The sequence below is a fragment of the Musa acuminata genome, chromosome BXJ2-11 (genome assembly GCF_036884655.1).
Source record: "Musa acuminata AAA Group cultivar baxijiao chromosome BXJ2-11, Cavendish_Baxijiao_AAA, whole genome shotgun sequence".
In the NCBI taxonomy this organism is placed as follows: Eukaryota; Viridiplantae; Streptophyta; class Magnoliopsida; order Zingiberales; family Musaceae; genus Musa; species Musa acuminata.
The window spans coordinates 6,000,819-6,027,315 of record NC_088348.1 but is presented as its reverse complement, the minus strand read 5'-3'; the positions used below and the strand labels follow the sequence as shown (position 1 = coordinate 6,027,315).

The 26,497-nt window shown below is 40.7% G+C and overlaps 3 protein-coding genes across 4 annotated transcripts; all 3 read left to right on the top strand.

The window, feature by feature from the left end:
* The first annotated feature begins 8 nt into the window (after positions 1–8).
* LOC135626454 (putative disease resistance protein RGA3) lies at positions 9–3,434 on the top strand. The gene has a single exon (XM_065131763.1). It carries the CDS (start codon positions 88–90, stop codon positions 3,355–3,357), a length of 3,270 nt encoding a protein of 1,089 aa, XP_064987835.1. The 5' UTR covers positions 9–87; the 3' UTR covers positions 3,358–3,434.
* A 2,525-nt stretch (positions 3,435–5,959) lies between these two features.
* On the top strand, positions 5,960–14,868 carry LOC103970631 (protein LPA3). 2 transcript variants are annotated; one of them, XM_009384479.3, is made up of 12 exons: positions 5,961–6,359; positions 6,589–6,619; positions 7,537–7,629; positions 8,277–8,339; positions 8,463–8,574; positions 9,658–9,743; positions 10,515–10,573; positions 10,662–10,764; positions 10,837–10,897; positions 13,406–13,488; positions 13,561–13,641; positions 14,520–14,868. In XM_009384479.3, exons 1-12 carry the CDS (start codon positions 6,055–6,057, stop codon positions 14,577–14,579), a joined length of 1,137 nt encoding a protein of 378 aa, XP_009382754.2. In that variant the 5' UTR covers positions 5,961–6,054; the 3' UTR covers positions 14,580–14,868. The 2 variants fall into 2 exon arrangements, with proteins under 2 accessions (XP_064990308.1, XP_009382754.2); XM_065134236.1 differs by lacking the exon at positions 10,515–10,573 and having other exon boundaries at positions 5,960–6,359; positions 9,658–9,736.
* Positions 14,869–16,515: 1,647 nt separating this feature from the next.
* LOC135626534 (RING-H2 finger protein ATL8-like) lies at positions 16,516–17,363 on the top strand. Its single transcript, XM_065131924.1, has 2 exons — positions 16,516–17,105; positions 17,192–17,363. The coding sequence occupies exon 1, from the start codon at positions 16,530–16,532 to the stop codon at positions 17,073–17,075; it is 546 nt and encodes a 181-aa protein (XP_064987996.1). The 5' UTR covers positions 16,516–16,529; the 3' UTR covers positions 17,076–17,105; positions 17,192–17,363.
* Positions 17,364–26,497: the final 9,134 nt, after the last annotated feature.

Genomic DNA, 26,497 nt, shown 5'->3' with positions numbered 1-26,497 from the left:
GCGGTCAATGTTTGGAGACGTTGTGCTCTGCGCCACTCGAAACACATCCAATTTCTAAGTGTCTAGACTTCATCTTGGTGTCGAGCAATGGCAATGATCCTCAATTTCCTTGTCACGAGATATATCGGAGAAATCGCAGACTTCGTTGAGAGAGAGGTATGCGAGGTTCTCGGCGTGAAGAAGGAGATCGAAACGCTCCACCGGAGGCTGGAAACCATCAAAGGTTATCTTCAAGATGCAGATCGGAAGAGGCATGACAGTGCCGCCATCGATGCCTGGGTGAGGAAGCTGAAAGATGTCATGTACGACGCCGACGACGTTATGGATCTCTGCATGATGGAAGGTGGAAGATTGTTGGAGGCTCCGCGATCCGCCTCCGCAGTAAGCTCTCCTCTCCGCTTTGTTTCTTCCTGCTTTCGGTGCGCCAAATACCGCCATGAAATCGCAGGCAGAATCAGAGCACTTGACGATCGGCTGAAGAAGATGGCAGAGGATAACTCCATAATATCTACACTGCAGCTCACAATCCAAGTACCCCAAATCTACGAAACAGTCTCACACGCGACATCTCACTTGGAAGTCAAGGGGGACATTGTCGGGGCACAAATCGAGATTGCCGCAGAGAATCTCATCGGTCGCATACTCGAGGAAGACCAACAAAAGTGTCGTGTTTTTGGGATTGTTGGGATGGGTGGAATCGGTAAGACCACTCTGGCACGTAAAATCTTCAACGATGAAAGGATCAAAGATAACTTTCCCATCAGAAAATGGTTGTACGTCCCCAAAAATTATTCCGACACCGATCTGCTCAAGGAGCTAATTAGGTGTGTAGCAGAAAGATCCGAAGGAGGTGAACCTAAAGCCGAAACCTTTAAGGGGAAAAGTAGAGCAGAGTTGGAACCAAAACTCGCATCTCTTCTCACGAGCAATTTCTTTCTCGTATTGGATGATGTATGGAGTGCAAATGTTTGGACAGATTTGCTCAGGAGACCAATAATTACAGGAGAAGCTAGCAGTACGATCTTAGTCACCACGAGAACAGTGAACGTGGCAAAAATCATCAAGTGCAGATACACCCACCCGGTGGAGAAAATGGATGAAGAGAGTGGATGGAAATTGCTTCGAAAGATAGTGTTTGAAGCTGGGGAGGAGGCCGAGATCGCTGGGTTGGAAGATACAGGTACCAGAATAGTCGAAATGTGCGACGGCCTTCCTCTTGCAATCAAGGCCATGGGAGGTGTTCTGATTCCCAAAGAAAAAACCAAAGCAGAGTGGGAAAACGTCCTCCGAAGTGATGCATGGAGCATGAACAGAACTGACAAAGAATTACCGAGGGCTTTGCACTTGAGCTACGAGGACTTACCACCTCATCTGAAACAATGCTTTCTCTACTGCTCTCTGTACCCTGAGAAAAGCGACCTGTACTACAAGGAAATTGTTCGGCTTTGGGTAGCCGAAGGCCTTATTCTAAAACAAGGAGATCGGTTGGTGGAAGACATAGCCGAGGAGTACTATCGGGAACTGGTTTGCAGGAGCCTTCTGCAAGTGAATCCATCTTACGCAGATCACAGTTACTTCTCGATGCATGATCTTTACCGGACTCTCGGTGCAAATTTGATGCAAGAAGAAGGCATTTCTATCGTTCATGGTCGAACGTTCACCACAAACACCAACACGAAGATTCGAAGGTTGTCGGTGTCCAAAATGGGGCGTAGATTAGAGCTGCCTGATGAAGTTATGAGACACAAGTGTTTGAGGACTTTAATTCTTGCGGACTCCTTCAACACCCAGACGATCGAGGAGAATTTGCTCAGAAGTCTACCACATCTGCGAGTGTTGGATCTGACTAATACATCAATCGAGGGAATTCCAGATTTCATCGGGGATCTGTTGCATCTGAGATACCTGAATCTTAATGGAACAAGCGTACAAGAGATACCGGAATCCATAGGCCGCCTTGCGAACCTCCAAACTTTGAATGTCTCTGAGTGCGAAAGCTTGCGCAAGCTTCCCATGGCCATCACCAGGCTGCACAATCTGAGGTGTCTTCATATGGAGCAAACTCCACTGACTCACATACCGAAAGGGATCAGGAAGCTAGACAAAGTTAACAACCTTCAAGGATTCGTCGTCGGCCATGAGGACCCGACGAAGCCGGGACAGGGGTGTGCCTTGGAGGAGCTGCAGTCTCTTTGCAAGCTAAGCTGTCTGAGCATATCCAGTCTGGAGAGGGCGGTAGCGGGCGCATCCGTGCTTGCGGAGAAACCTTTTCTTAAGGAGCTAACTTTAGGTTGGACGCCGCCGGCAGGCGGGGAAGATGAAGACGAGGACGACGGAGATGCGGATGATGGTGAGGACAGAGAAGACGAGGAGGACAAAGGAGATAACACCCGGGTCGAAGGAGCAACATGGAGCGAGGACCAAATCCAGGGAGCCGAGAAGATATGCAATGAACTCTCTCCTCCATCGAGTCTACAAGATCTTGCCTTGGAACAATTCCCTGGTCGGCAATTCCCGAGCTGGATGATGTCAACCTCACTCGGCGAATTGTTCCCTGACCTGTTGTTCTTGGAGCTCTCCGACTTCCCGTCGTGCATGGAGCTGCCCCCCCTAGGCACGTTGCCCAAGCTGAAGTTTCTCAATATAAGCGGGGCGAAAGCCCTCAAAACAATCGGGCCCGAGTTCGTCGGTCACAGCTCGCTGGCGTTTCCCAAACTCGAGACCTTGCAATTCATCAACATGCCTAAATGGGAAGAATGGTCATTAGGCTGGGCGGAGGAAGCCGGCAATGGAACGCAGCTGAAGCTGCTTCCCAATTTGAAGAATTGTCTCCTCAAGGACTGCCCGAAGCTGAAAGCTCTCCCACAAGGCCTGTCCTATGCTACCAACCTCAAGGGGCTGTCCCTGCGGCAAACTTACGAGCTGAGAGAGATCACCAATCTCCCCTTGGCTGACAAGCTCGAGGTCACAAATAACATGATGCTGAGTAGAATATCCGACCTCTCCGCGGTGAAGTACCTGAAATTGTACTACGACTGCCCGAGTCTGGAGAACGTCGAGAACCTCCACTCACTGCGCCACCTGTTCGTGAAATGTCCACCGACGATGACGCACCTTCCGCCCTGGTTGTCGGGCCTTGTCGATGAGCGGCAAAGCGCTCCGGCGGCTCAGTGGAGCTTCCGCAAGTTCGAGTTGCAATGCAATTTAGTGCTGCTGAAGAGCTGCCTCAGGGGCCACCAGAATTGGCATATCATTCAGCGGATTCCAAATGTCAAGATCCAAACATTTTCTGGGAATGAATACATACGGTATGTCAAGGATACGGACATGTACGATACTAATGTGTTGCAATCTTAATTAATCTTTTTGATTATTGCATGTACAATGATGGAAGAAATTGTGCACCAATGTGAAATCCAATTACTTATGAGGAAGCATTGCATGATGCTTGCTGCATATCTACTTCTGCAATATTTTAAATTTTATAGATTTATTATTATAGTTAATATATATAAATTGAGCTCGTTGGCATATAAGACGTGGAAACTCAAAAAGAAAACAATAGCCATTCAAACTATCAACAAACTCCATATGAAAGTAATATAGAATATTTTAGATATTTAATTTTGTTATTTTAAAAAAATTCTCTGATACTTATAATTAATAGTAAACTCAAGTGTAGTAGAAGGATGGTAAAAGAAGGATATATGTGTAATGAATATGCATGAGTATGCTGTTTTAAAAGGGCAATTCCTCCCTCCCAAAGCTTTGTGTTATCACTTTTTTGTATGGGTTAATTACATATTAGTTATCTCTAGTATCTCAAACCTTAAACTTAAAAAATTATATTTAAATCCTTATGGTTATAAAAATAAAAATATTTAATTATATTTAATGAAAGATATAATGCATAACAACACGTACATGAATAACAAGAAAACAATGAGCAAAAATATAATTTTAATTATGGTAGTGGATGGTTGTTATAGTGGTAATCGGCGACAACGACGCGGTGATCGACGTTGTTGATATCGATCTGAACATCGATGATGAGGAGGAAGAGCGGTGAAGCATCTACATCAATGCCGGAGGAGGAACAGGAGGGAGGTGAGACATCTATGTTAGCGCCACACCGCTTTGCCTCCCCTTTCTCCTCCAACATTGCTCTGCATTTGCATCAACACTAGAGGAGGAAGAGAAGGCAAGTGAGGCATTTATGTCGGCGTTGTGCTCGAATTCTCAAACGATCTCTTCGTCTAGTGGCACAATGGATTTGAGGAAGGGGTGATGGGGGACGAGAAGAAGAGAGAGGTTGCAAGTGAGCTTGCGAAGAGATGTGCCTACTTTGAGCTCTTAACATTTAGCTAGTACTTGAATGATGCATATGACCCTACCACAACAATGTGGTCGCAGATCTGCTTCTGGATTAGCTTTGCCTATGACTAAAGGGGATTTGATTGAATAATGAAGACTGATCACCACACAAAATGGAGGCCCGAAGAGTATAAATCTAATGATGGGAGAGATAACAAACCCTTATCCTCCTTCCCGCTCATTGTGTCTATCGTCGTTATCTTTTTGATACTCTCCCCCACCACCATGGCGTCGGATGTGAGCAAGAATGAGAATGAGGGTTTGTTGTCTCTCCCACCATCAGATCTATACTCTTCAGGCCTTCATTTTGTGCGATTATCAGTTCTTACTATCAAATTGGATCCCCTCCGATCGTGGGTGAAGCTAATCTAAAAGCAGGTCGACGACTACACCGTTGTGGCAGAGGTGTATGCGTCGTTCATGTATCGACTAAAGCTTAAGAGTTCAAAGAAAGCGGCTCTTTGTCGAGCTCGCTTGCAACCTCTTCCTCGTCGCCATCCACCACCCCTTTCTTGAACTATTGTATCATTATTCTAAGCGATCGTCTGAGGATTTGAGTATAGTGTCGATGCAAATGCCTCACCTGCCTCCTATTCCTCCTCCGACATTAACATAAATGCCTCACCTCCCTCCTCTTCCTCCTTTGGCGTCGACGTTGATGCATCATCGCTTTGCCTCCTTTTTTTCTCTTGTCATTGATGTTCGGAGCAACATTGGTACGGCCAATCACCTCGTCGTTATCACCGACTACTGCTACAACGGCCACCCCACGACGCCATCATCTAGTACCATCATTAAATTACTTTTTTTTTCTATTATTTTTGTGTCATTCATGCATATATTGTCATGTGTTGTATCTTCCATCGATAAAGCCAACGACGTTAGAGTAAATGAGGTTAAATATTTTACTTTTATAACTATAAAAATTTTAATATAAATTTTATAAATCTAAAGACTGAGATGCTAAAGATGTCTAACTACAGGGGATAATATGTAATTAGCAATCTTTCTGTAGAGTATTTTTTTTATTTATTTCTATAGAACGTTCCTTATTTTCTAAGAGATGAGATTACCCATAGCCTTTGCCTCGTTATGCACTATCTTCATCTTGTTGTGAGGCCTTATCGCCCTTGTCCATCACTCTCACCCTTGTCGTTGGGAGAGATAGATAAGAGAGAGGGCAAACGAACATGAGCGATGTTGGAGAGGAGGGAGTTATTTTTATCGAATGATGAGATGACAATGTGGATGAAGGTGATAGTGTCTTCACAGATCAGGGTAAGAATAAGAGCGATAAACAAAAACAAAATCTATAGGATAAAAGCGATTATATGAGATGACGATGCAAAGGCAACATGTGATAGTAAAGGGCAGAGATAATCATAACGAGACAAACAGAGACAGCGTTCGATGAGATGAAGATAATAAAAAATTTTATTTTATTTTAAATAAGAGCAATATATGTGAATAAACAAAAAAAAGAAAAAAAGTGAAAACACGAGTGTTTTAAGGGAATTTGCCATTTTAAACCTTCTGAAGCATTGATATATAAACCCTCCTTATTTCCCTTATATTCATTTTGGGTTTGTGATTGGGCGGGCATTTAACGATGGCTATCGTCTGGCGTGCGTTCTTTGGGGGGTTATCCTCTTTCTTCACCTCTCTTCCATCGACTCCTCCATGGCCTCCTTCGTCTCTCCGTCTCCTCCCCCCACGCACTCCCCTCTCTCCTTTCGCGTCCGCTCTATCCCATCTCCTTCTCTCTTCCTCCTCCATTCCCTTCCCTTGGGTCCTCGTCTCCGCTCTGCCGCGCTGATGCTTCATGCCAAGATCCGGGCAGGCCCCGCTAGGGCAGCTGCCGATGATCCCAAGGCCGGGGTGGCCGTCTACAAGCCGAGATCCTATGAAGTTCTCGTCTCCGACGCCGCTCGGTCCCTCGTGTGTGCTGTCGACGATGGCAAGACCCGTCTCGAGATCGATTTCCCGTATGTCTAATGCACAGCTGACATCTCCCAGTTCATTATAAGATTAAATCAAAGTAAAGATTTACTTAAAGAACCTCTTAGCGAGATACTGATTAGAAAACCAGCGATTATAGTTTTGCTTTGCGGGAAGTATTCTAGTGTTGCGTTTCTTTTAGAACGACTATGTAGTTGATTGATCCTTCTTCTCTAACACCTTTTTTGTTTCTTCATGTTTTACTTGGATAAACAGGCCCTTGCCAAGCAGCATTTCGTCTTATAAGGTATGAATATTCTGAGATTTGAATACATTTTGCTCTATGTTTCTTTTTTATTGTTCGATACCTTGAACTGAAAATTGTTGATTGGAAATCAATTAATTGAAGAAAAATATTCTTCTAGCTATAGTCTATAAAGTTCATGATTTAACTTGTAAAGTAGATCAGCTAGGGGAACTAAAGCCTTGTAAGCAACGGTGTCTACCATCATCAGACGCACCTTTTAGGCTCACCCCAAAAAAGCAAAACCATGTAGACTTAACCAAAGCAGACAATTTCTCATGAGGCCTTGTGCTCACGCTGATGACGACAAATGATGATTTATCATCTGAAAATTAATTAATTGAAGAAAAATATTCTTCTAGCTGTAGTCTACAAAGTTCGTGATTAACTTGTAAAGTAGATCAGCTTATTTAGAATGAAAGAAAATTTATATCTTTTCCGCTCGTCTTATAGACCATCTATTATCGAGCATAGCAATTGATGGATTATTTATACTTGTGCATGCATAATGTTGTATAGATAAAATGTCATGTTTTTTAGTATGATATTTATGCTTTAAAAGTGAAAATAAGACATAGCATTACATATGTGCCAATAAAAATCAATACTAATTTTGAAGTTCAAGAATTGCAATTGGTTACTTGCATATTATTGTTGAGCTATGCTTACTTTAAACAGTTGGGAATTAAGTCTTGTTGCATTCATCCAAACCTGCACTATCATTTCTGTTTTTGAGGACAAAGGTTTTCTAGTTATGACTTGGTTTCATAAGATTCTAGATATAGCTTAAAGATTCCATGCAATACATGAAACTAGAAGGCAGAAAATTTCTGGTTACCATGGTAAAGATTCATGTCATAGGTTAGATTCTTGTGGATTTGTGCAAAGTGATGACTTTATCAAATTTCTTTGTTATTCAGGGAAATTCAGATGAGTTTATTGATGCAAACATCCAACTTGTGCTTGCTGTTGCCAGGAAACTCCAGGAGATGAAGGGGACCAGGACTTGCATTGTGAGTTTGATTACATGTTATTTCTTTATTTGTTTTGATCGTATTAACTTTGTCTTTAGAATGTGTGCTAAGTGCATCTCTATTTCAAATTTTGTATCTCAATGTTCATTTGTAATCTCTGATTCATGTTAATGTCATCGAAGTGTTTGCTATATGGATCATGTTGTTTCATGCCTTGGATTACCATTTTATTAATCATGCTCCCTTATGTAATGACTATAATTCCTAGATTATGTAATATTTATAATTGTCCATCACTATAACTGACAATTCTAATGTGTTCTCCAATCATCTCCATACCTTCATGTCCTCACCTTTGCCTGTTGAAAAGAATGTTTTTTTTCCAATAATTATCTTGCCACTCCGCCCCACTAATGTACCAGATTCAATTCTGGTGCATGACTCAAATTATCATTATGGTCCTACAGAACAATGTATGTCCATGGCTCGCACATGATTAGCATATGTCTTGGCAGATTCTCTCTTTTGAAGAACGTTTCCAACATACTAATCCATATAATTGGGTTTAAGTTTTTGAATACCATCAATTAGTACTTACATGTAGCGTTGGAAGAAGGTTTCTGTTTGTTACTGGAATTGTCTAATAAAGATTATAATAATAGAAAGCAACTTTTGATGGAATTCAGGTGTTTCCTGACCAGCCAGAAAAGCGCAGGGCTTCTCAGTTGTTTCGGGCAGCTCTTGATACAGTATGATGTTTTTATTTGTTATTCCTACCTGTTGGCAGCAAATCTAACAATGTACCATGTTACAAGTACTTTGCTTTAAGGATTTCTACTCTTAACATGTGTCATTCTTGTTTTGCATATCAGATTGGTAGTGTAACCTTTGGGTCACTAGATGACATTCCCAGTGGGCCTGTCACAAGTTTCTTCAAATCCATAAGAAATACATTGGATTTTGACTTCAATGATGATACTGAAGGTTAGCTTTTTTAATTACAGACTTAAAAATTGCAGGGGAAATGTCATTTTATTTATCCATATATATCAACTACGTGACCATTCTATTTCCAGAGGTGGTAACCAATGCTTGCCAAGCCCATACACTACTGTGGTTGTCCTTTGTCTCTTGAGAAAAGATGTCACCTTTGTAGTTTTGTTCTTGTGCAAGTGATGTAACATTATGCCTGTGCTCTCAATTAAACTATAGATCATTGAAAGTTGATACTGGGAAGAACTTGTGAAGCATTATATAATTGTATTATGTTTAATTTACAGATCCATGCAGAAGAAAAAATTAGCTTCAGGTAAATTATTTATGGACTACTTTTGTGCTCATCATGATTGCTTACTTGCTTATAAGATACTTCAAAATTGTAAGATTTAAGTTTGCTGCTCTACTTTATAGGTGCAGAATCTACTTTCAAACTGGATTAATATGCTTGTATCCTAGTAGGTCTAGTTGTGAATCTGTCTTTGCTTTTCTGTAAACATATTTGGTTCGTATGCAATTTAAGCCCTGTACGCCAAGGCCCTTTTTTTTTTTTTGCCAAACCCCACTATTATAGCGCCCGGTACGGGCGGTACGTAGTGAATATGTTTAATTTTTTTTTGCCAAGGCCCTGTACGCCAAGGCCCTTTTTTTTTTTTTGCCAAACCCCACTATTAAGCCCTGTGCTCATTTATAGGAACCACTGCTTGGTGCCAAATTTTAAAATCTATTTTCCTGTGAATTGATGGTTATTCTAGCTTGACAATGGAGATTTATGAAAGAAACAGTGATCGCATTTGGTTAGCCATTTAGTTCAATTAGTGGTGTCAAATACAAACTAAAGTGTTCTGACTCGTGTACATAACCTCTTCTTCCTTGAGTTACATGGATTTTAGGATAAGTCAGTTTTCCATGTTGTGGACTTCCTGGTTGTTTTTGTTCTGTAACTAGCAGCATCAATTTATAGGAAGTAGGAACTTGCAGGGTCATTTTAATTGAAACCTACAAGCCAAGTAGCTTAAACATGTGTCATTCATATCCTGTAGAAGCTGATCATCTTACTCGTGAGTGCAGCTAGTTTGGAGTCTAGCGAACCACCAGCTTTATACATTTTTATCAACTGTAGCACACGTGATCTTTCTGCTATAGAGAAGTATGTGGTATGCTATCTGTTCCTGAAGGAACCTCTCTTTTAAATTGATTATTTTAATCTCCTTTAAATTTGACTATATTTTCTATACTGTTCCCTGCTGCTAATATTCGTATAGAGGCTTACTTAATGTGTGAATTTCAAATAACCTGAGTTTTAGATGGACACAGATTCTTGATTAATTAATGTTGATAGCATCGAAAAAAATAATTAACAAAAGTACCATGTGACTTCTGCTATTATTTAATTACAAAATGACCTCCATCACAGCTATAAATGACCACAAGAAGTTTCTCAACAAAAAAAAAGCAAGTGATGTGCTAAAGAGCAAATATGGCAGGATGAGGATGAGAGGCAGATGAAGAGAGGAGGACCACTTTTGACTGCAAGTGAGGAGGAAGGGGTGAGAAAGAAGAAGAGAGATGAAAAAGAACAGGAATAAGAGGAGCAAGGGGAATCTACTATCTGTGTGGTCATTTATTTTTTCAGATATGCCCAAACCAAACTTACTGGTTTACAGTTACAAGAACAAATTGACTAACTTTTTTTTTCTGTGATACAAGTCTAAAAAAGCAGTGAACTTATTCTTGTATGATATGCAACAGAACCTAGTATCTCTTTGGCAGTGGAGATAAATTATCTTTACTGAAATGAAAATGGTATAATTATAGCATAAGATACTAATTCCCAGTTGGATGTGCTCTTTCGAGTTTTACTATTCCTATCCTCTGACATACATTAGCTGTTCTGGAGCAATTTTTACAGCTTTGATCCTTTGCAGGAAAAGTATGCTGCATCTGTCCCAGCGCTTCTTTTCAATCTTGAACTAGATACATTACGGTGTGCCTGTTTTATAGCTTTTACCAGCAGACCAATGTTCATAGCTTGTCAATTTGGTTATCTTAATCCACTATTTCTAATTTTGCAGTTCTGACTTGGGTCTTTTGGGTTTTCCAACCAAAGATTTGCATTATAGGTTTCTTTCTCAATTTGTTCCTGTGTTCTATATTCGAACAAGAGAATATTCAAAGGTATATGTTACCTTATTTGTTAGTCAACTTATTTAAGTTATACTAATCTGTTTGGTTTTCTTTGCATTGAAGACAGTTCCAGTTGCTCCTTTTATAGTGAATTACAGTGGCGCTCTGTTCCGTCAATACCCAGGTAAGAAGATGATGTGCCAATTGTATTATATGAACTAGCTTGCCAATGCAAGAGCACTCCAGCATAGTGTTTATTTACGCTTTCCTGTATATAATGATATCTAGATTAACATTGTTTGTGTAATCTTTACCCCACCCATATAGACTGAAAGCACGTCGTTTGTAAGATAGTAACTTCAAAATTCAGAATAGTAGTATGTTTTTTTCTTTGCCACTTAATTAATGGCACATACTAAGATGGTTTATGGTCAACATGTTTTTCTTGTAGTTTTAGTTTCTAAAATATTATTTCTAACAACTGAATGTTGAAAACTCCATTCTAACTGAAAACAGAGAAAAATGTGTTTTCTAGGATGTTAATGTGTGGCCCGATGAGGGGCCTGCAATGGGGCTGTCAAATTAGAGGGCATAGTTTATAACTTGGTGCTGAATTAAAGGATAGTCAAAAGTTACTGTTCTAACAATCAAGATCTCCGCCTCCAAATTTTACAGTTACTGCAGTAAAAATATGCAGCTCTGTACCCAGCAGTAACATATGATAAAGAAGCCATTTTATTAATATATTGATGAAAGGTTTATAATGGCCCAGACACTGGTTGGTTCGGGCCTCATATTAAACTAATTTGGCCAGGACTTGTAAGCCAGGCCTGATAAAAGAGAAGGCTAGCACCACCAGATCTTTCCCGCAGTTAGGTGGGAGGAAGGGAGGTACAAAGGAATGAGGGATCAGGAAACAATAGTAAGGCGGAGAAAGGGAGGTACAAGGCAGGGAGAGGAAATTGAGGTCATTGGGAAAGAGAAAGAAAAGGACAAGGATTTTCTTTTTAGTAAAACTCACCACATACAAGGCATCAAAAGATCCAGGGACACCTCTATTACAAATAAGTAATGACCCACTTTCTTGTGAACTTAATAAATAAATGCGGGATCCAGAGTCAATGTCTCATTTCACATTTAGTTACAAGCCAATCAAAACTCCACAGAAAAGAGATATACTAAAAGTTCAAGAAAGAAGGTTTGTTTCTGGTTGTCAGGCAGTTAATAACAGCAAATAGATTGGTTATTTTACACATCGAACTGTCTAAAAATGCAGCATAATGCATGAGGCCTGCAATTGTAGGGTTTGCGGAGGATCAATCTATATGACCTTATACGAGTAGGGAAAAGGGTTTAACAACTCGAACTCAGCTCACCAAGGCCATAAAATTAGCAAACTTAATGTGACACTAAGGTTATCCCTCAAACAACTAGCTGTTTAATCTAACTAAATTAGACTTTATATGGGCTTAAATATACTAGGCTAAGTTGTCTCAGCAATCGACTCCATAGGCAAGTATATTGTAATGCCCTCGATTTAGTTCACATCGAAAGTGGACTGAAGACTAAGATTGATTGGTCTGATGGGTGTACTACTTATAACTTGGGCTTAAGCGTTTTGAGTCAATGGTTCAAGCTCAATAAAGTTAACAAGTCCGTTATCCCATTAGGTCAAATCGTGACAATTGATATCAGAGTCAACGGGATATGGTGAGAGGCTCGAGTAGGAGAGGACTATTGTGGACAAACGGAGCCAGAGAGTATGCCACAACATGGAGTCATATATGGGTTATATCTCACATGAACCATGCTAGGGTCAAATTATGGGCTCTGTTGGGCCTTGACGGGGACATCAAGCCCATAAACGAGGGAGATTGTAATGCATTGAGTCTTACATCAGAAGTAGACTAAGACTAAGATTGACTTATAGGATTTGATGGGTGTACACTATTAAATTGAGTTTTAACATTTTAGTCAGTTGTTGAAGCTCAATAAATTTAGCAAGCCACTTATCCCGTCAGGAAGGGTTGTGACAAGTGTTACTCAAACTAATTCCGATTTGTGACTTTCAATAAACCACTAAGGGCCTCAAAAGCTAATGCAGTTGTGCCTCAAGATATTATTGGTGGCAACCTCAAACGGTGATGCTGCCAGTAATTATGCTATATGGATAGTTTCTGCAATTGTTAAAAATGTGTTGCTAATAAAATTTCTGTTATCACCTGATGACAAGTCATATCTATATATCCTTCCCCTGTTAGATTCAGTCGACAATTTGAAATGTTAATTTTTAGTAAAATAGACCAGAAATGTCACTCTTTGACTTTTATTATTACATAACTTGACAATGATTTGGCCTCCATGAGGAGTTATGGGGGATGCTTGAAGTAATTGAGGGGAGTATAACATGAGAAGTAGCATAGTTTTGGCCTATGTTATTTTGGCTTCAGAAGGATCAGCATTTTCTTAATTATTATAAAGCTGGAAATCTAACATAAGACACACACACACACACATATATCCAGTCACAAAATTTTGTTTTCTGATATCTATTTTCTTCATAATAATAGGTTTGTAGGAGCAGGGAAAGAAAGAAAACCATAATATTGATAAATCAACAACCATTAGTATTGTTGTTTTCTGCAAGAAGCTACATCAGCTTGTTGGCTCCATTATGTTGCTATTTGTGCAGGACCTTGGCAAGTGATGCTTAAACAGGCTGACGGCTCCTATGCTTGTGTTGCAGAAAGTGCTACTCGTTTTACTCTGGGAGAGGTTTTTTTCCTTGATTCTTATAAACCATTGAATTTTTTATGTTTTTTACTGTGTTTCATTTTTAATGTTTAGGCTAAAGAAGAACTTCTACGGATTCTTGGCCTGCAAGAGGAACAAGGGAGCTCGCTGGAATTCCTGAGAAGGGGTTACAAGGTTCTTAGCAATATTTTTTTCTTAGCTATAACAAAGGCAATCCACAAAGTAATGCACTCACCTCTGAGCCAGATACAACTAACAAAAACATTGCATAATCATTTCACTCTACAGTATGATGCTCTGGATATAGTTTGACATGCTTAACTTCAAGCAAACTATCTAATTATTAATTTTTTTTAATTGTTATATCCATTGAATCACACATCTTCATATTCTGAAGTTCAGACATTGGCGATCAGCCAAGTAGGTTTGCCTGCAGCTCATAGGCTAATTGAGGCATTTTAATATGGTATAGAATCTGTAGATACCCCTCAACTTATTTTTGGTGCTCACCATGTGAACAAAAAATCACAGCTCATTTTCTCTTATTCACCTCATATTCCAGAATTCCTATACACGTGATAAAATCTTGTAATTTTCCCTGTATTCTGCATCTCATGTGAAAGAACATAGTGCACTATGAGGGGAAGAAGTTTTATAAGTTGATGATCAATTACAAATATTATTATGATTCCAGCGAGACAAGCAAAATCTAGATAATAATTGTGACCTTATGATTTTCTTTTGCAAACTTTTAGCTCTCCTCAGATGGGAGGCTATAGTGGTGGGACTGTGTGTGCATTGATCTGTTGCTGATTTATGCCTCTGATGCTCCCGGACATAAATTGGGGATCAAAGGCTGACAGCAATCTGAGTGCAAGATGGTTTTGCTGGATGTTCGAGTCTTACTTATCATCAATATGTGATCTTCCATCTCCACATAAGTTAATCATAAGATATCTCGGCCGGGCATCCGGTCACTATGTTATCTAGATGTTGAGCATTTATATAGTCTTTTTTGCTTTGTATGATCTGTTCTGCACTTGTCAATGCAGAACGCCACATGGTGGGAAGAGAACACTGATTTGGAGTTGTCTTCTGCCTGGCGGAGTTGAAAACGAATATACCTGCACCTTTGACCATGCTCGTTTTCTGATGGACCTGGAGATGATTTGGTGGTGGCCTCCAAAATGACTGGAGTTCCAGGGTCAGCTGCATCATTTGGGAGCAGGAAGAGATACCACATAGTCATTCTTTATCGGTCGCCTTGCTCTTGCTCATGGCACGGCAAATACACAGTGTGAAGGGTTATCACGATAATTGTTATATAAGAAGTTTGAAAATGTGCGAAAACATTGAACTTCTGTGCATTGATCCATTTGTTTTATATTTGGTTGTTCCCCAGTCTTGGATATATATTTAGCCATGTTTCAATGTTTCTAAGAGTACAAGAACAGTAGACGGTAATGTTTTTTGGGCCCAATGGTTTTACCTCGGTTGCTGTTCGAACATCTAAAGCAGTGTGAAGTATAGTCTCTTCGTTTACATTCGACAATATTCCGGTGAAGTCAAATTGTTCAGTATGATAACACAAACATGTCATTTCTTTGCTTCATCTGTCTGTTGTCGATGCTATCCACTTTACTGACATCTTTCATCCAATTTGGACAGAAATAGCGAGAAGAAAGCAGATGGGAATGCAATGAACTCGTCTTTTATTTCCAGTTGACAAAAAGATGGAGAGCTATGTGAAGAATCTGAAAGGAGAACTGAGTTGCTCCACACGGACCATGAGAACTGTGCCGCCAACACCACCATCACTTCCACTTTCTCTATCCGTTCATAAAGTAAGCAAAAACTGACATATATTCGTTACACTTGCAAAAGTGTGACTGCTCTTTTTTTCCTTCCTTTATATTCTTCGAAACACTGCACATGTGATAGATACACAAAAATTAAAATTATTCTAGTAGATACACAACAGACTTTTGAGTTTCAGATTGGATTAACTCAAGAAAAAGTTTTTATTTAAAGAATTCAAAAAAGGTGTCTGAACTTTGCGTTTACTATTTTTTATTATAATTTATTATTGATATTTTTATGAGTATTGTTTTGATACCACAGGTCTTCTTTCGCCCTACACTTTGCCCTCTTGATCAGGTTTCTCCTGGCCACCAGTGGTCATCTCTTGAGCTAATCCTTTTCGCTTAGCGATCGAAAACTGCATGTCTTTGTTTCAGCTCTACTGTGCATTAAAGGAGAGTGGGATGAAAAGAAGAAGAATGTGGCGAAGCTGTAGCACGCATGGCATGGGAGCGGGATATTTGTTGGCTTCGGCCACACCACCATCATCATCACCATCACCTTGTGTGCTCCTCCGTCGTAGGCAAGTTTTGGTTAGCCTTTGCGGCTGTAGTGGGTTGGAATCCTGGGAGCCCAATCCCAGCTTCTGCCCCTTGTTTTCCTTTCTTTTAATGCTCGAGAGGGCCCACCCAATCAAAGGATAGGATTCTCCTATTATGCATGTCTCTACTGAAACAATGAACACTCCTACTCCTCTCAGCGTCCAGCTTGGCCAAGGTTTAGGCTACCTGCTCAGTGTTAAGCGTGGCTGTCGCTTGTGTGCTTCGTATTAGTGTCGAAGTTGATCGTATCTCTATGTCACATAGTAGAGCCGATGTAGCTCACTTTATGAAGATGATCAGATTTCGAAACTCCGATGTTGGAGGAGATGGATGCCTCTTCAATGCCGTCTTGTCACTCCATCAATTTATTCAAGATCTCATACGACAGATGAAAATATAGTTTTGGATCGTGAATCATATTTGAGATGCTATATATATATATATATATATATGGAACTTTGCTTGTTATAGGGACCAGGAAACATTTATAGCTCTGTACAGAGCCGTAAAGATCCGCCACAGTAATAATTATTGAATATGCATAATTAATTATCTAAACACCAATCTCAAGGCAATATGTACTTCAATCTCTCTCTCTCTCTCTGTCTATATATATAACGCGCTCACACTCGCTCTAACTCAACAACTCTTTCACACGCAATGCGTTCTCTGGCGAAGTTTCTCCGGTCCTCCGAACCGCTGCGGCAGGCGGAATCGCCTGCACCCCTACCTACCGTTGACTCCGACGTCGTCGTCATCCTCGCCGCGCTCCTCTGCGCCGTCATCTGCGTCGTAGGCCTCGCCCTCATCGCCCGCTGCTCCTGCTCCTCCGCCTCCGCCGCTGCACCCGCTCCGTCCTCGCCGCCCAGTAAGGGGCTGAAGAAGAAGGTTCTCCGAGCGCTTTCGACGCTTTCCTTCGACTCGTCCGCAGCCGTGGCCGGCTGCGTCCAGCTGGTCGACTGCGCCATCTGTCTCGCCGAGTTTGCCGACGGCGATGAGGTCCGCGTCCTCCCGCAGTGCGGGCACGGGTTCCACGCCGGGTGCGTCGACACGTGGCTCCTGTCTCACTCGTCCTGCCCCTCCTGCCGCCGGGTCCTGGTGGTCCCCGCCCCGCCATCGCGGTGCGGCGCGAACTCCTCCGATACCGTTCGCGCCCCCGACGCCAAGGCGGCCGAGTGCGGCAGCGTCAGCACGGTCTCGCCCTGAAACACTTCCCCCCTCTGTGGCGCGAAGCAGGTGTTTGTTGTTATGCCTCTTAACCATTCGTCGAGAAGTAGCTTTAATTCTTTGCTGATATGTGCATGTTTATGTATGTATGTAAGGCTTACAATTGCTGATGGAAACCAAGTTTGTGCCATCAGACTTTAATGGAAGCAGAAGAACTACTAGTAGACTGGAGTTTGGTCTATCACCATTGCCTGCAGTGGAGTTGTTGGGTTCATATGTTTCCACAAAAGACTGCTTTCTCTTTCCGAATTGCTTTCATTTACCTTCCCTTTTCTTTTAATTTGCCTTTGTTTGCTTTCTTTTTTGTGTTGAAAACAAGAAAGCAGAAATGTTTGTCTAACACAAATTCTCTTTTTATAAATGTGATGAGAGATGTGTAATTTTAGGATAATTGAGGCAGGATTGCAGTGTAATCAACTACAAAAGAAATAGAAGATTTTTTTCTTTTTGGAAAAGAATGAGAACATGAAATAAAAACAGAAGCAATGAGAGAGAGAGACTTTACTTTGTGGATGCGATTCTACTCCAAGTTGAGTACGTCCCCAAGTTAGCGTCTCATTATTGGGTTCATCAAATCTTATTTCACTTGTAGACAATACGAATAGACATCACAATGCCAAATTTGGGTAGGCATGTTTCACAAGATTTGAACCTGAATCTATACGGTCACTTTCACTTTCACAGAAGAGGGAGAGTGGTCTTCAGCGAGATACTTCTGTGGTTAAAGCACTGTATATATAGCCAAAAGTGACTTCCAATTCTGCAAAGGAAAAACAATTTTAGTAAATGACATAAAATTAATATTTTTAATAATTAAAAATATAAAATGGGGATCCACAATACTATGCTAATGCAAATCCTTTATGGGTAAATGCAATATAAAGATAGACTTTGTAAGTTTTAGATGATTGCACTATCACGGATAAAGTCATAAATAGGGCAACCTATATAATACTTGTGACGATTTTGGTTCATGTTTTATATAACATGTAAAAAAATATATAATAAGTTTGATAATCCTATTTTGATTGGCTTTTGTGGTTGTTTCAAGCTGGTAAACGTAAGTTGCATGCAGTCACCATACAGAGGCAAAATTACATAGTAATAGGCTATCCAAATAATCATTTTGGAGGTTTTCTAACTCCGTAGAGTGGTGCGAAGTATCAACCAATACAACACCCAAGAGCTACCCAGGTGGCACATGACTGGATGGGCCTTTGAGGTAGTGTCTAGAGTTGATTCTCTATCTTGCTTCGCAATAGTGTCATGCGAGCACTTGTGGGGACCTTTGGCCACGGTGAACCATCAAACCCTTTGTCATGCAACTATTCAAAGATTAGAAACTCTATTTTGATAATTTGCATTGTTTTTAAGTGTTTTTTAAAAATAGCTATTTATGGATCCTAAGTTAAATGCTTTCTCTAACTCATCTTATTTTTTATAGGTCGATCATAAGAGGTTTCAGAGAGGTTGACCGTTTGCAGACGGGCATGTAAGGGTGTCGTATAACTTAAGCAAAACCAGCTAAGTTTGTCACATATGGTATCAAAGCGGGACAAGCATACTTAGAAACAATTGGTATGTAAATGTAGAAGATATAGCGAGGCTGTGTTAAGGGTAGTCAGCACGGACGATCGTTTAGGGGAAATGAGCGTTGAGATGTAGGGAAAAGAGTTTTTCAGAGGAGCGAGCATTCGAGATTGATATTCCGATGAATGACCAACCCTTATAGCAAGAGATACCATGAGGACAAGCAAGCTGTAAAGAATGTGTAGTGTATAAAGGTTATGATGGCTGAGTTCGAGCTATGACTCGACATTATAAACCAAACTTAACGATGCTTAATGCAAGTGGGGCGCTTGGTAAATGATGTGATTGTGTAAGGTGAGATGGGTTGCTCAGCAATCGAAAGAGTTAGGCAAAGCTCACAAAGTAAGGGGATTTGCTAACTCGAAGAATTTGGTACTCATGCAAAGGCTTAGATGCAGACGATGGATTATTTCTGGCTATCTCAAGGCGATCGAAACTCAGCGTCATAGAGCATTGAAACTTTTTCTTTGACATGGGAAGGATACATCAATAGAAGGCTGAAGTGGGTAGCAAGTTTAACAATAGGGGTTGTATTGGCGAAGTGTCACCAATTAGCAAGTGCATTCGCGGGGGTAAAATAGTACATAATTTATTCAGTAATGCAAAGTAGTCCAAAGGGATTATGACCTTTGAAACTTCTAGAGGGAAGGATGTGAAGAAAAAAGTTAATCCAACAGGGCATATATCTAAGAGAGATAAGTCTCGATTCTCTAAAGAGAGAATCATGTGCAACATACTACACATGTTGAGGAGGAGGTGTACCTCAAGATAAAAACTTCATAAAACTCAATAGACCGAGCCAACGGCGAAGAGCCATCGCATAATCTCATATGAGGAAATGCATTGGTGAACGTATTTCGAGATCAAGTGGGGGAGAGACCCAAGGCAATACCAAACGAAGGCATACTTAAAGTCGACGTGGAGATCAGACTCAACAGAGGATTGACCCGTGAAATGGTGGGCATGAGGGCCATCATCAACTCAATACAAATCGAGGAGTGAAACAACTTAGATAGAATCCACAAAGATGGATCTATTGATCATAAAGAAAGGGATGCATGTTAGGATCAAGAGCACTAAGAGGGGGGGGGTGAATTAGTGCAGCGGAAATCTTATAATAATTTAAAAACCAAAAGCTGCGTTCGTTCAAAAACTATTATGATGCAAAAGCAAATTCTCAGTTTGTATCTAAGTGCAGTTTGCGTCTAAGCGCAGATTGCGTTTAAGCGCAGTTTTGCGTCTAAGCGCAGTTTTGCGTCTAAGCGCAGTTTTGCGTCTAAACTCAGATTTACGTCTAAATGCAGATTTACGTCTAAACGCAGATTTACGTCTAAACGCAGTTTTACGTCTAAACGCAGTTTTACGTCTAAACGCAGATTTACGTCTAAACGCAGTTTTACGTCTAAACGCAGATTTACGTCTAAACGCAGTTTTACGTCTAGACGCAGATTTACGTCTAAACTTTGAAACTCGTTTGTATACTCGCAGAAGGCAGTATGCAGTTGAAATCAAGACGTAAACGTGAACTGAAATCTGATGATTGAGCGAGGAAAGCCGATTTACGTCTGAATGCAGTTTTACGTCTAAATGTTGAAACTCGTTCGTAAAATCGTAGAGGACAGATTGCAGTTATTAATAGGATTAAAATGTAAGCGTAAACTGCAAAGAAGCTCGTTCGTAAAAGCACGGAAAACAGTTCTGCAGAATCAAACGAAAACGTAAACTGTAATGTATGAAAATACGAGTTTACGTCTGAATGCAGATCAGCACTTAGAACTTGTTCGTGAAAGCGCAGAGAGCAGTAGTGATGAGGGAGGTTTGCAGTAATGATAAAGTGCTCGAAAATAAACGCAAACCAGAGATTTAGAGTGGTTCGGTCAGCCTTGACCTACTCCACTTTTGGCTTCCTCCACCGATGAGGTTGCCGACGTCAACTAGGTGCCTTCCTTCAATGGGCGAAGGCCAAACTTCCCTCTTACAATTTCTCTCCTTTTGACAGGCTTAGGAGACAACCTTTACAGACCTTTCTCTCCTCACTTTACAATTGAAAACTTGAAGAACAGAAGGAGGAGACTTAAAGGCTTTACAACACTTTTGAGCTCTTAGAATCACAGAAAAGATCAAGATTTCGGTATAGGTCTGTATCTTTTCAGTGCTGAATGGGTGGGGTATTTATAGGCCCCAACCCAATTCAAAATTCGAGCTCAAAACGATCAAATCGTTCAAATCCCAGAATTCTGGGATCAGGCGGTTGCACCTCTCGACTGGAGAGGTGGCACCGCCTGGCAGAGCTCGAAGACTGAGCTCTGCCGATTGCTTCTCTCTGCCAGAGCTCGAAGACTGAGCTCGATGGTTGCATCACCTGGCAGAGCTCGAGGACTGAGCTTGGTGGTTGCATCACCTGGCAAAGCTCGAAATCTGAGCTCGGTGGTTGCATCACCTGGCAGAGCTCGAAACTGAGCTCAGGCTGATGCACCTCTCTACTAGAGCTCGAAGACTGAGCTTGGTGAATGCATCACCTGGCAGAGCTCGAGACTGAGCTCAGGCTGATGCACCTATCTGCCAGAGCTCGAAGACTGAGCTTGGTGGTTGCATCGCCTGGCAGAGCTCGGAACTTGAGCTCTGGCGGTGCAACCTCTTGGCTGGGGCGGTTGCACCTCCCAGCCTCGCAGCCCTGGCGGTTGCACCTCCTGGCTGGGGCGGTTGCACCTCCCAACCCCACAGCCCAGGCGGTTGCACCTCCTGGCTGGGGCGGTTGCACCTCCTGGTGCAATCAGGGTCCGAATGGTTCACTCCATTCGGCCCACTTTGAATCTTTTCAGGGGCCCAATTGCCCCAAGATTAAGCTAATGGGATCACCTCCCATTTTCATGCTTAATTATCATGCTAACTACGATTAACTCTAAGACAACTTCTGCAGCTTTGCTCCGATGCGTCAATCGCTTCTTCCGGCGAGTTTCCTGCCAACTTCCGTCGATCAACCGATAACCCTCGGTGATCCTTCTGCGGACATCCGGCATACTCCTGGACTTTGCGACGATCCACTTGGCGAGTTCCGACGAGCTTCGCTTGGCAAGCTTCTGGACTTCTCGGATCTGTTCTCTCTGAACCTCCGACGACCGTCCGAACTTCCGTCGAACTCTCGAACTCCCAACGTGATCATGATCTTGACTCCGGCGCAACTCCTGCTGCTTGTCTTACTCTCATCGTAGTTAATCCTGCACACTTATCTCAACACATAGATTAGATAACAAATGACAATTGACTTCATCATCAAAATCCGAGATTCAACAATCTCCCCCTTTTTGATGATGACAATCAATTGATAAAGGAGTTGTCCTTAACTCCCCCTATCTATATGCCATAGTTGAGATAAGTCAACCTTGAATTCAAGACCTAAGAATTCAAGTGACGTATTGATAAGTTAGATCAGTTAAACTTATCAATGCTCCCATCATGATGCCCATCATGATGTATCTCTTCAAGAATGATGTCAAGGCATGACATACATCATCAAGTTTGTATGATTGTGTTTGTAACCATTCATCATGTAATCATATAAAGCTACGAAGGACTTTTTACATGATGCTCACATTTGAGATTTTCTAGTAAGTTTGCATTTTCTTCACAATATCAAATCAAGATATGATGCAAACTATAGTACATGTTCACATCTCTCTTGGTGATGCAAGGATGGCATAACATTGTTTATAGCATCACTCAAGTATTTGCAATTATGACATAGATATGATTATGGCAGTTCAGCTATGACATAGTGTTTATCAATTCATATTTTTCTCCCCCTTTGTCATCAACAAAAAGCATGATAGCATTATCAAGCATATAAAGGAAGTCATGACACATATATCTCTTTATTGTTTTTGCTTGACGGAGGAAAGTCATTTTCCAAAGAGTTTTCATAAGAGTGTACGGGAACATCCCATTTTTAGCATACAACCCGAAAAATGAACTTCTTACATGCATTTGGTTAAAAATATTTGTCACATAATTTGCAACATGTTATTTGATCAAGCGTTGTCAAGGCATGTAATAGTAATAACATTCGAAAAATAATTTTGATGTAGTAACACAATTATTTCAAGTGCAGCATTATATCATATTGCATAGCAGGATTTTTATTTCAGCAAGTGTAGCATTGCATCACATGGTAAGATATCAGCTCGTATGATGCAAATTTTTGTTTGATACATGGCATGATAGCAATCATATTAGCAGTAGCAACCATATCAATGTCATACTGCTGACTTATCAACTTACATTGGTATGTTGCTTCATATTTTCAAGGCATAGGCTTTTAAACCTTTTTAGTTTCAGTGCAAAAACCGAGATAAACAACAAGAGATGTTTGCAAATATGCTTACACAGACAAAGATAACCATATCAGGGTAACATATGTACAGCATATCAGGTAACCATAAAGACAAAGTCCTTCATGAATAACATAAGGAGTTTACAACATGTCATATCAAAAACATCAGATGTTTATACAAGCTTATTCATGAGGTGGAAGATTAAAGTGTCTAAGTAAAGAGTCAAATTGTCGATGGATTTGTTGTAGCTCGGTTAGGATTTGATCTTGTCGAAGTTCAAGCCGTTCTTGTCGTTGCTCAAATCGGTCCATCCGAATCCCGATATCTTCGATGGATGATGTGTGAGTTTGCTCAACCGGATGTGTTTCCTCAAAGGGACAGATCGGAGGAGAGTGGGTACTCCTAAAGACTGGGGTTTCCGGCTCTGGTTCAGGTTCAGGCTGAGGGGGATCAGTTCTTCTAGGCATTCTAACCCAGTTACCGTTTCTATAGTGACATCTTAGTCGGTGAAGTAGATTTTTGTTTATTATGCTGAATCTATCTGATTTCATTACTTCTTCTTCTAGTGGTATTTGAATGTCGTAAGCTTTCATTATTCTAGTAATAATTCCACCATATGGGAGCATCATATCTTTCGTAGATAATTCCAACATGTTTTGTTGGATCAGATAGCTAAGACAAATGTCACGTTCTTTCATAATTAGGTACATAATTCCTAATTCCAATTGACTCACTTCATCATGATGGTATTGCTTAGGAAGAATTATACTAGTCATGATATGATGAAGTATCTTAGTGTTAAAGGGCATTAGATGTTCACAACTTTTAGGAATAGATTCTACGTTAGGATTGGCAAGGATTGTTCCTAAGGCTTCAACGTAGGATGTTTCAATAGTTTTTTCATCCCATGATCCTTTGAAGTAAAGTCCTATGCTTTTCATGGGAATACCTATCATATCACAAATGAATCTATCAGTGATTGAGATGTGTTGTCCTAAGAGATAGGTTGATATCCTTTCTTCATCATCTTTTTGCATGTTGTTATAAAACAATCTAACTAGTCTAGGATAAATGGGTTCGTTGATCTGCAAAATGGGAAGTAGATTTAGGTTTGCAAACCAATGGATAGTCTCTACATCTCTTAGTTCATTCAGATCTACGTATTTTCCCTTATTGATGCTTCTTAGTTCGAAGGAGAGAAATTTTTCAGCATGGTTTTTGGAATCAAAAAGAGTGAGATCAAACTCTTCTACTACTCTCCTCTTTCCCTTGTCCCTTGAGGATCTTCTAGATCCCATTACTACTGCTGTTTAGAGGGATGATGATGAGCTAAAGTAAATGAAGAACAAAACAGAATTTAAGAGCTTCTTAGAGAGTACCTTTGTGAAATCTTCAAGAGAAGGAAGGATTCTTGATGTTTTGCTCCGAAATAAGAGGTATTTGGAAGGCTTAGAGGAGTGAAATGGGAATGGAGGAGACTTGGAAGAGTAGAGGAGGAAATGGGGGTGAGTTGGGGTCGGTTCCTCAGCCGGCCCTAGCGTGATTTTAAAGAGCAGAGCTGCTGGCGGTTGCACCTCTGGCTGGAGCGGTGCAACCTCTGGCAACCCGTGATAGCTGGAGGTGCAACCGCCAGCTGGAGAGGTGCCACCGCCTGCAGCAGGTGAGTACTTAAGATGGTTTGATTAGGGAGCCTTTGCCTTGAGGAGAGTTTCAGAGCAATTGATGTTGGTTACATGATTTCGTATGAGTTTTTATTTAAGGAAGAAGCTCTTTGTAAGATAGATCTTTTAACGTGCGTACGTATGTTTGTTTGGTGTCCCTTTTAAGATCATGACATATTTAGTTTCTACAAGAATTAATTCGTAGATGAACAGGTTTTGAAGATCAGGGGGGTATGTGAATTTGGATATGATATATTTCTAATTGTATCGTATTTGTGATTTCATAGCTTCCACTTGTTACTTAAGCGTTGCGAGTCCCTTTTTGATTCTTGGTTTATGACCATTGAGAGTCAAGGAGCAGAACATTATTTCTTGCTCCGGCCTAGACTTTTAATGTTTTTATAGGAACGGATGATCTTTAGGAACCCATTTGCTTTTGGGTGCCTCATAAATAGATCTACATTTTCTATCATGTTGCATAGAGTTTATCATGGTTCCTTTAGGAACCCAAATCAATTTGTTTGGACTTATTTTCTTGAATGGACAACAATGTGTCTTGTGTCCAGATTTGCAACAAAAGTTGCACTTGGTTTGGTGTTGAACGTGTAAGATGGGGCCTTTTACAAAGGTAGTTGGATTTCGGTGAGGACTCCTCACAAATCCAATCCCACTTCTTTTGGGAGCATGACCCTTGTTTGTAAGGATCATGTTTAATGACTTGCTACCAACCTCGAATTTCTTCAAGGTGTCCTTAAGTAGCAAGTTTTCTTTTTGTATAGTTTCTAAATCATGACATTTGATACATGACTTTAAACTATCATGATGTTCGACTTTTAATTTATCAAACTCACAAGTAAGATTATCATGTACCTTTTTTAGCAACTTGTATTTTCTATTTATAACTTTGCATTCATCAAATAAATCATGGAAGGCATTTAGTAATTCATCGAAAGATAAATCAGCATCTAATAAATCCGTTACCTCCTCTTCGATGGCCATAAAGGCGTAATGAGCAACTTGCTCGGTGTTGGACTCCTCTTCCTCAGATGCGCTCGAATCATCCCATGTTGCTTGGAGCGCCTTCTTCTTTGTTCTTTTCTTGACTTGGGGACAATCACTTTTGTAGTGTCCTGGCTTTTTACATTCGTAGCAGATTACTTGGTCCTTCTTGGGTTCAAGTTTATTTTTCACATCGTTTTTAAACTTGTTTCTTTTGAAGAATTTCTTAAACTTTCTTGTCAAAAGTGCCAAGTCATCGTCACAATCCTCATCACTTGAGTTTTCTCTCAAGTGGCATTCAGAAGTTTTAAGTGCCATATCCTTCCTGTTCTTTGGAAGGATGTCTTCTTGCTCTTCATGAGCTTTGCAGGTCATTTCGTAGGTCATTAATGACCCGATTAGTTCTTCAAGAGGGAAATTTCGCAGATCTTTTGCCTCTTGAATGGCGGTGACTTTAGGATCCCAACTCTTAGGAAGGGATCTTAGTATCTTATTAACAAGCTCAAAATCCGAAAAGCTCTTTCCGAGTCCTTTTAGACCGTTGACGACATCCGTGAAACGGGTAAACATGTCGCCAATGGTTTCACTCGGTTTCATTCGGAAAAGTTCAAAAGAATGCAGCAACAGATTGATTTTTGACTCTTTCACTCTACTTGTGCCCTCGTGGGTCACTTCAAGTGTGTGCCAAATATCAAAAGCAGTTTCGCAAGTTGAAACACGATTAAACTCGTTTTTATCAAGTGCGCAAAATAAGGCATTCATAGCCTTTGCATTAAGAGCGAAAGCCTTCTTCTCCAAATCGTTCCAATCGATCATTGGA

Coding starts and splice junctions, on each gene's coding strand:
- LOC135626454 (XM_065131763.1), top strand. CDS start 88: ATGGCAATGATCCTCAATTTCCTTGTCACGAGATATATCGGAGAAATC.
- LOC135626534 (XM_065131924.1), top strand. CDS start 16,530: ATGCGTTCTCTGGCGAAGTTTCTCCGGTCCTCCGAACCGCTGCGGCAG.
- LOC103970631 (XM_009384479.3), top strand. CDS start 6,055: ATGGCCTCCTTCGTCTCTCCGTCTCCTCCCCCCACGCACTCCCCTCTC. Junction 7,630..8,276: donor AGGGGACCAGGACTTGCATT/GTGAGTTTGATT, acceptor GATGGAATTCAG/GTGTTTCCTGACCAGCCAGA. Junction 9,744..10,514: donor CTGCTATAGAGAAGTATGTG/GTATGCTATCTG, acceptor GATCCTTTGCAG/GAAAAGTATGCTGCATCTGT.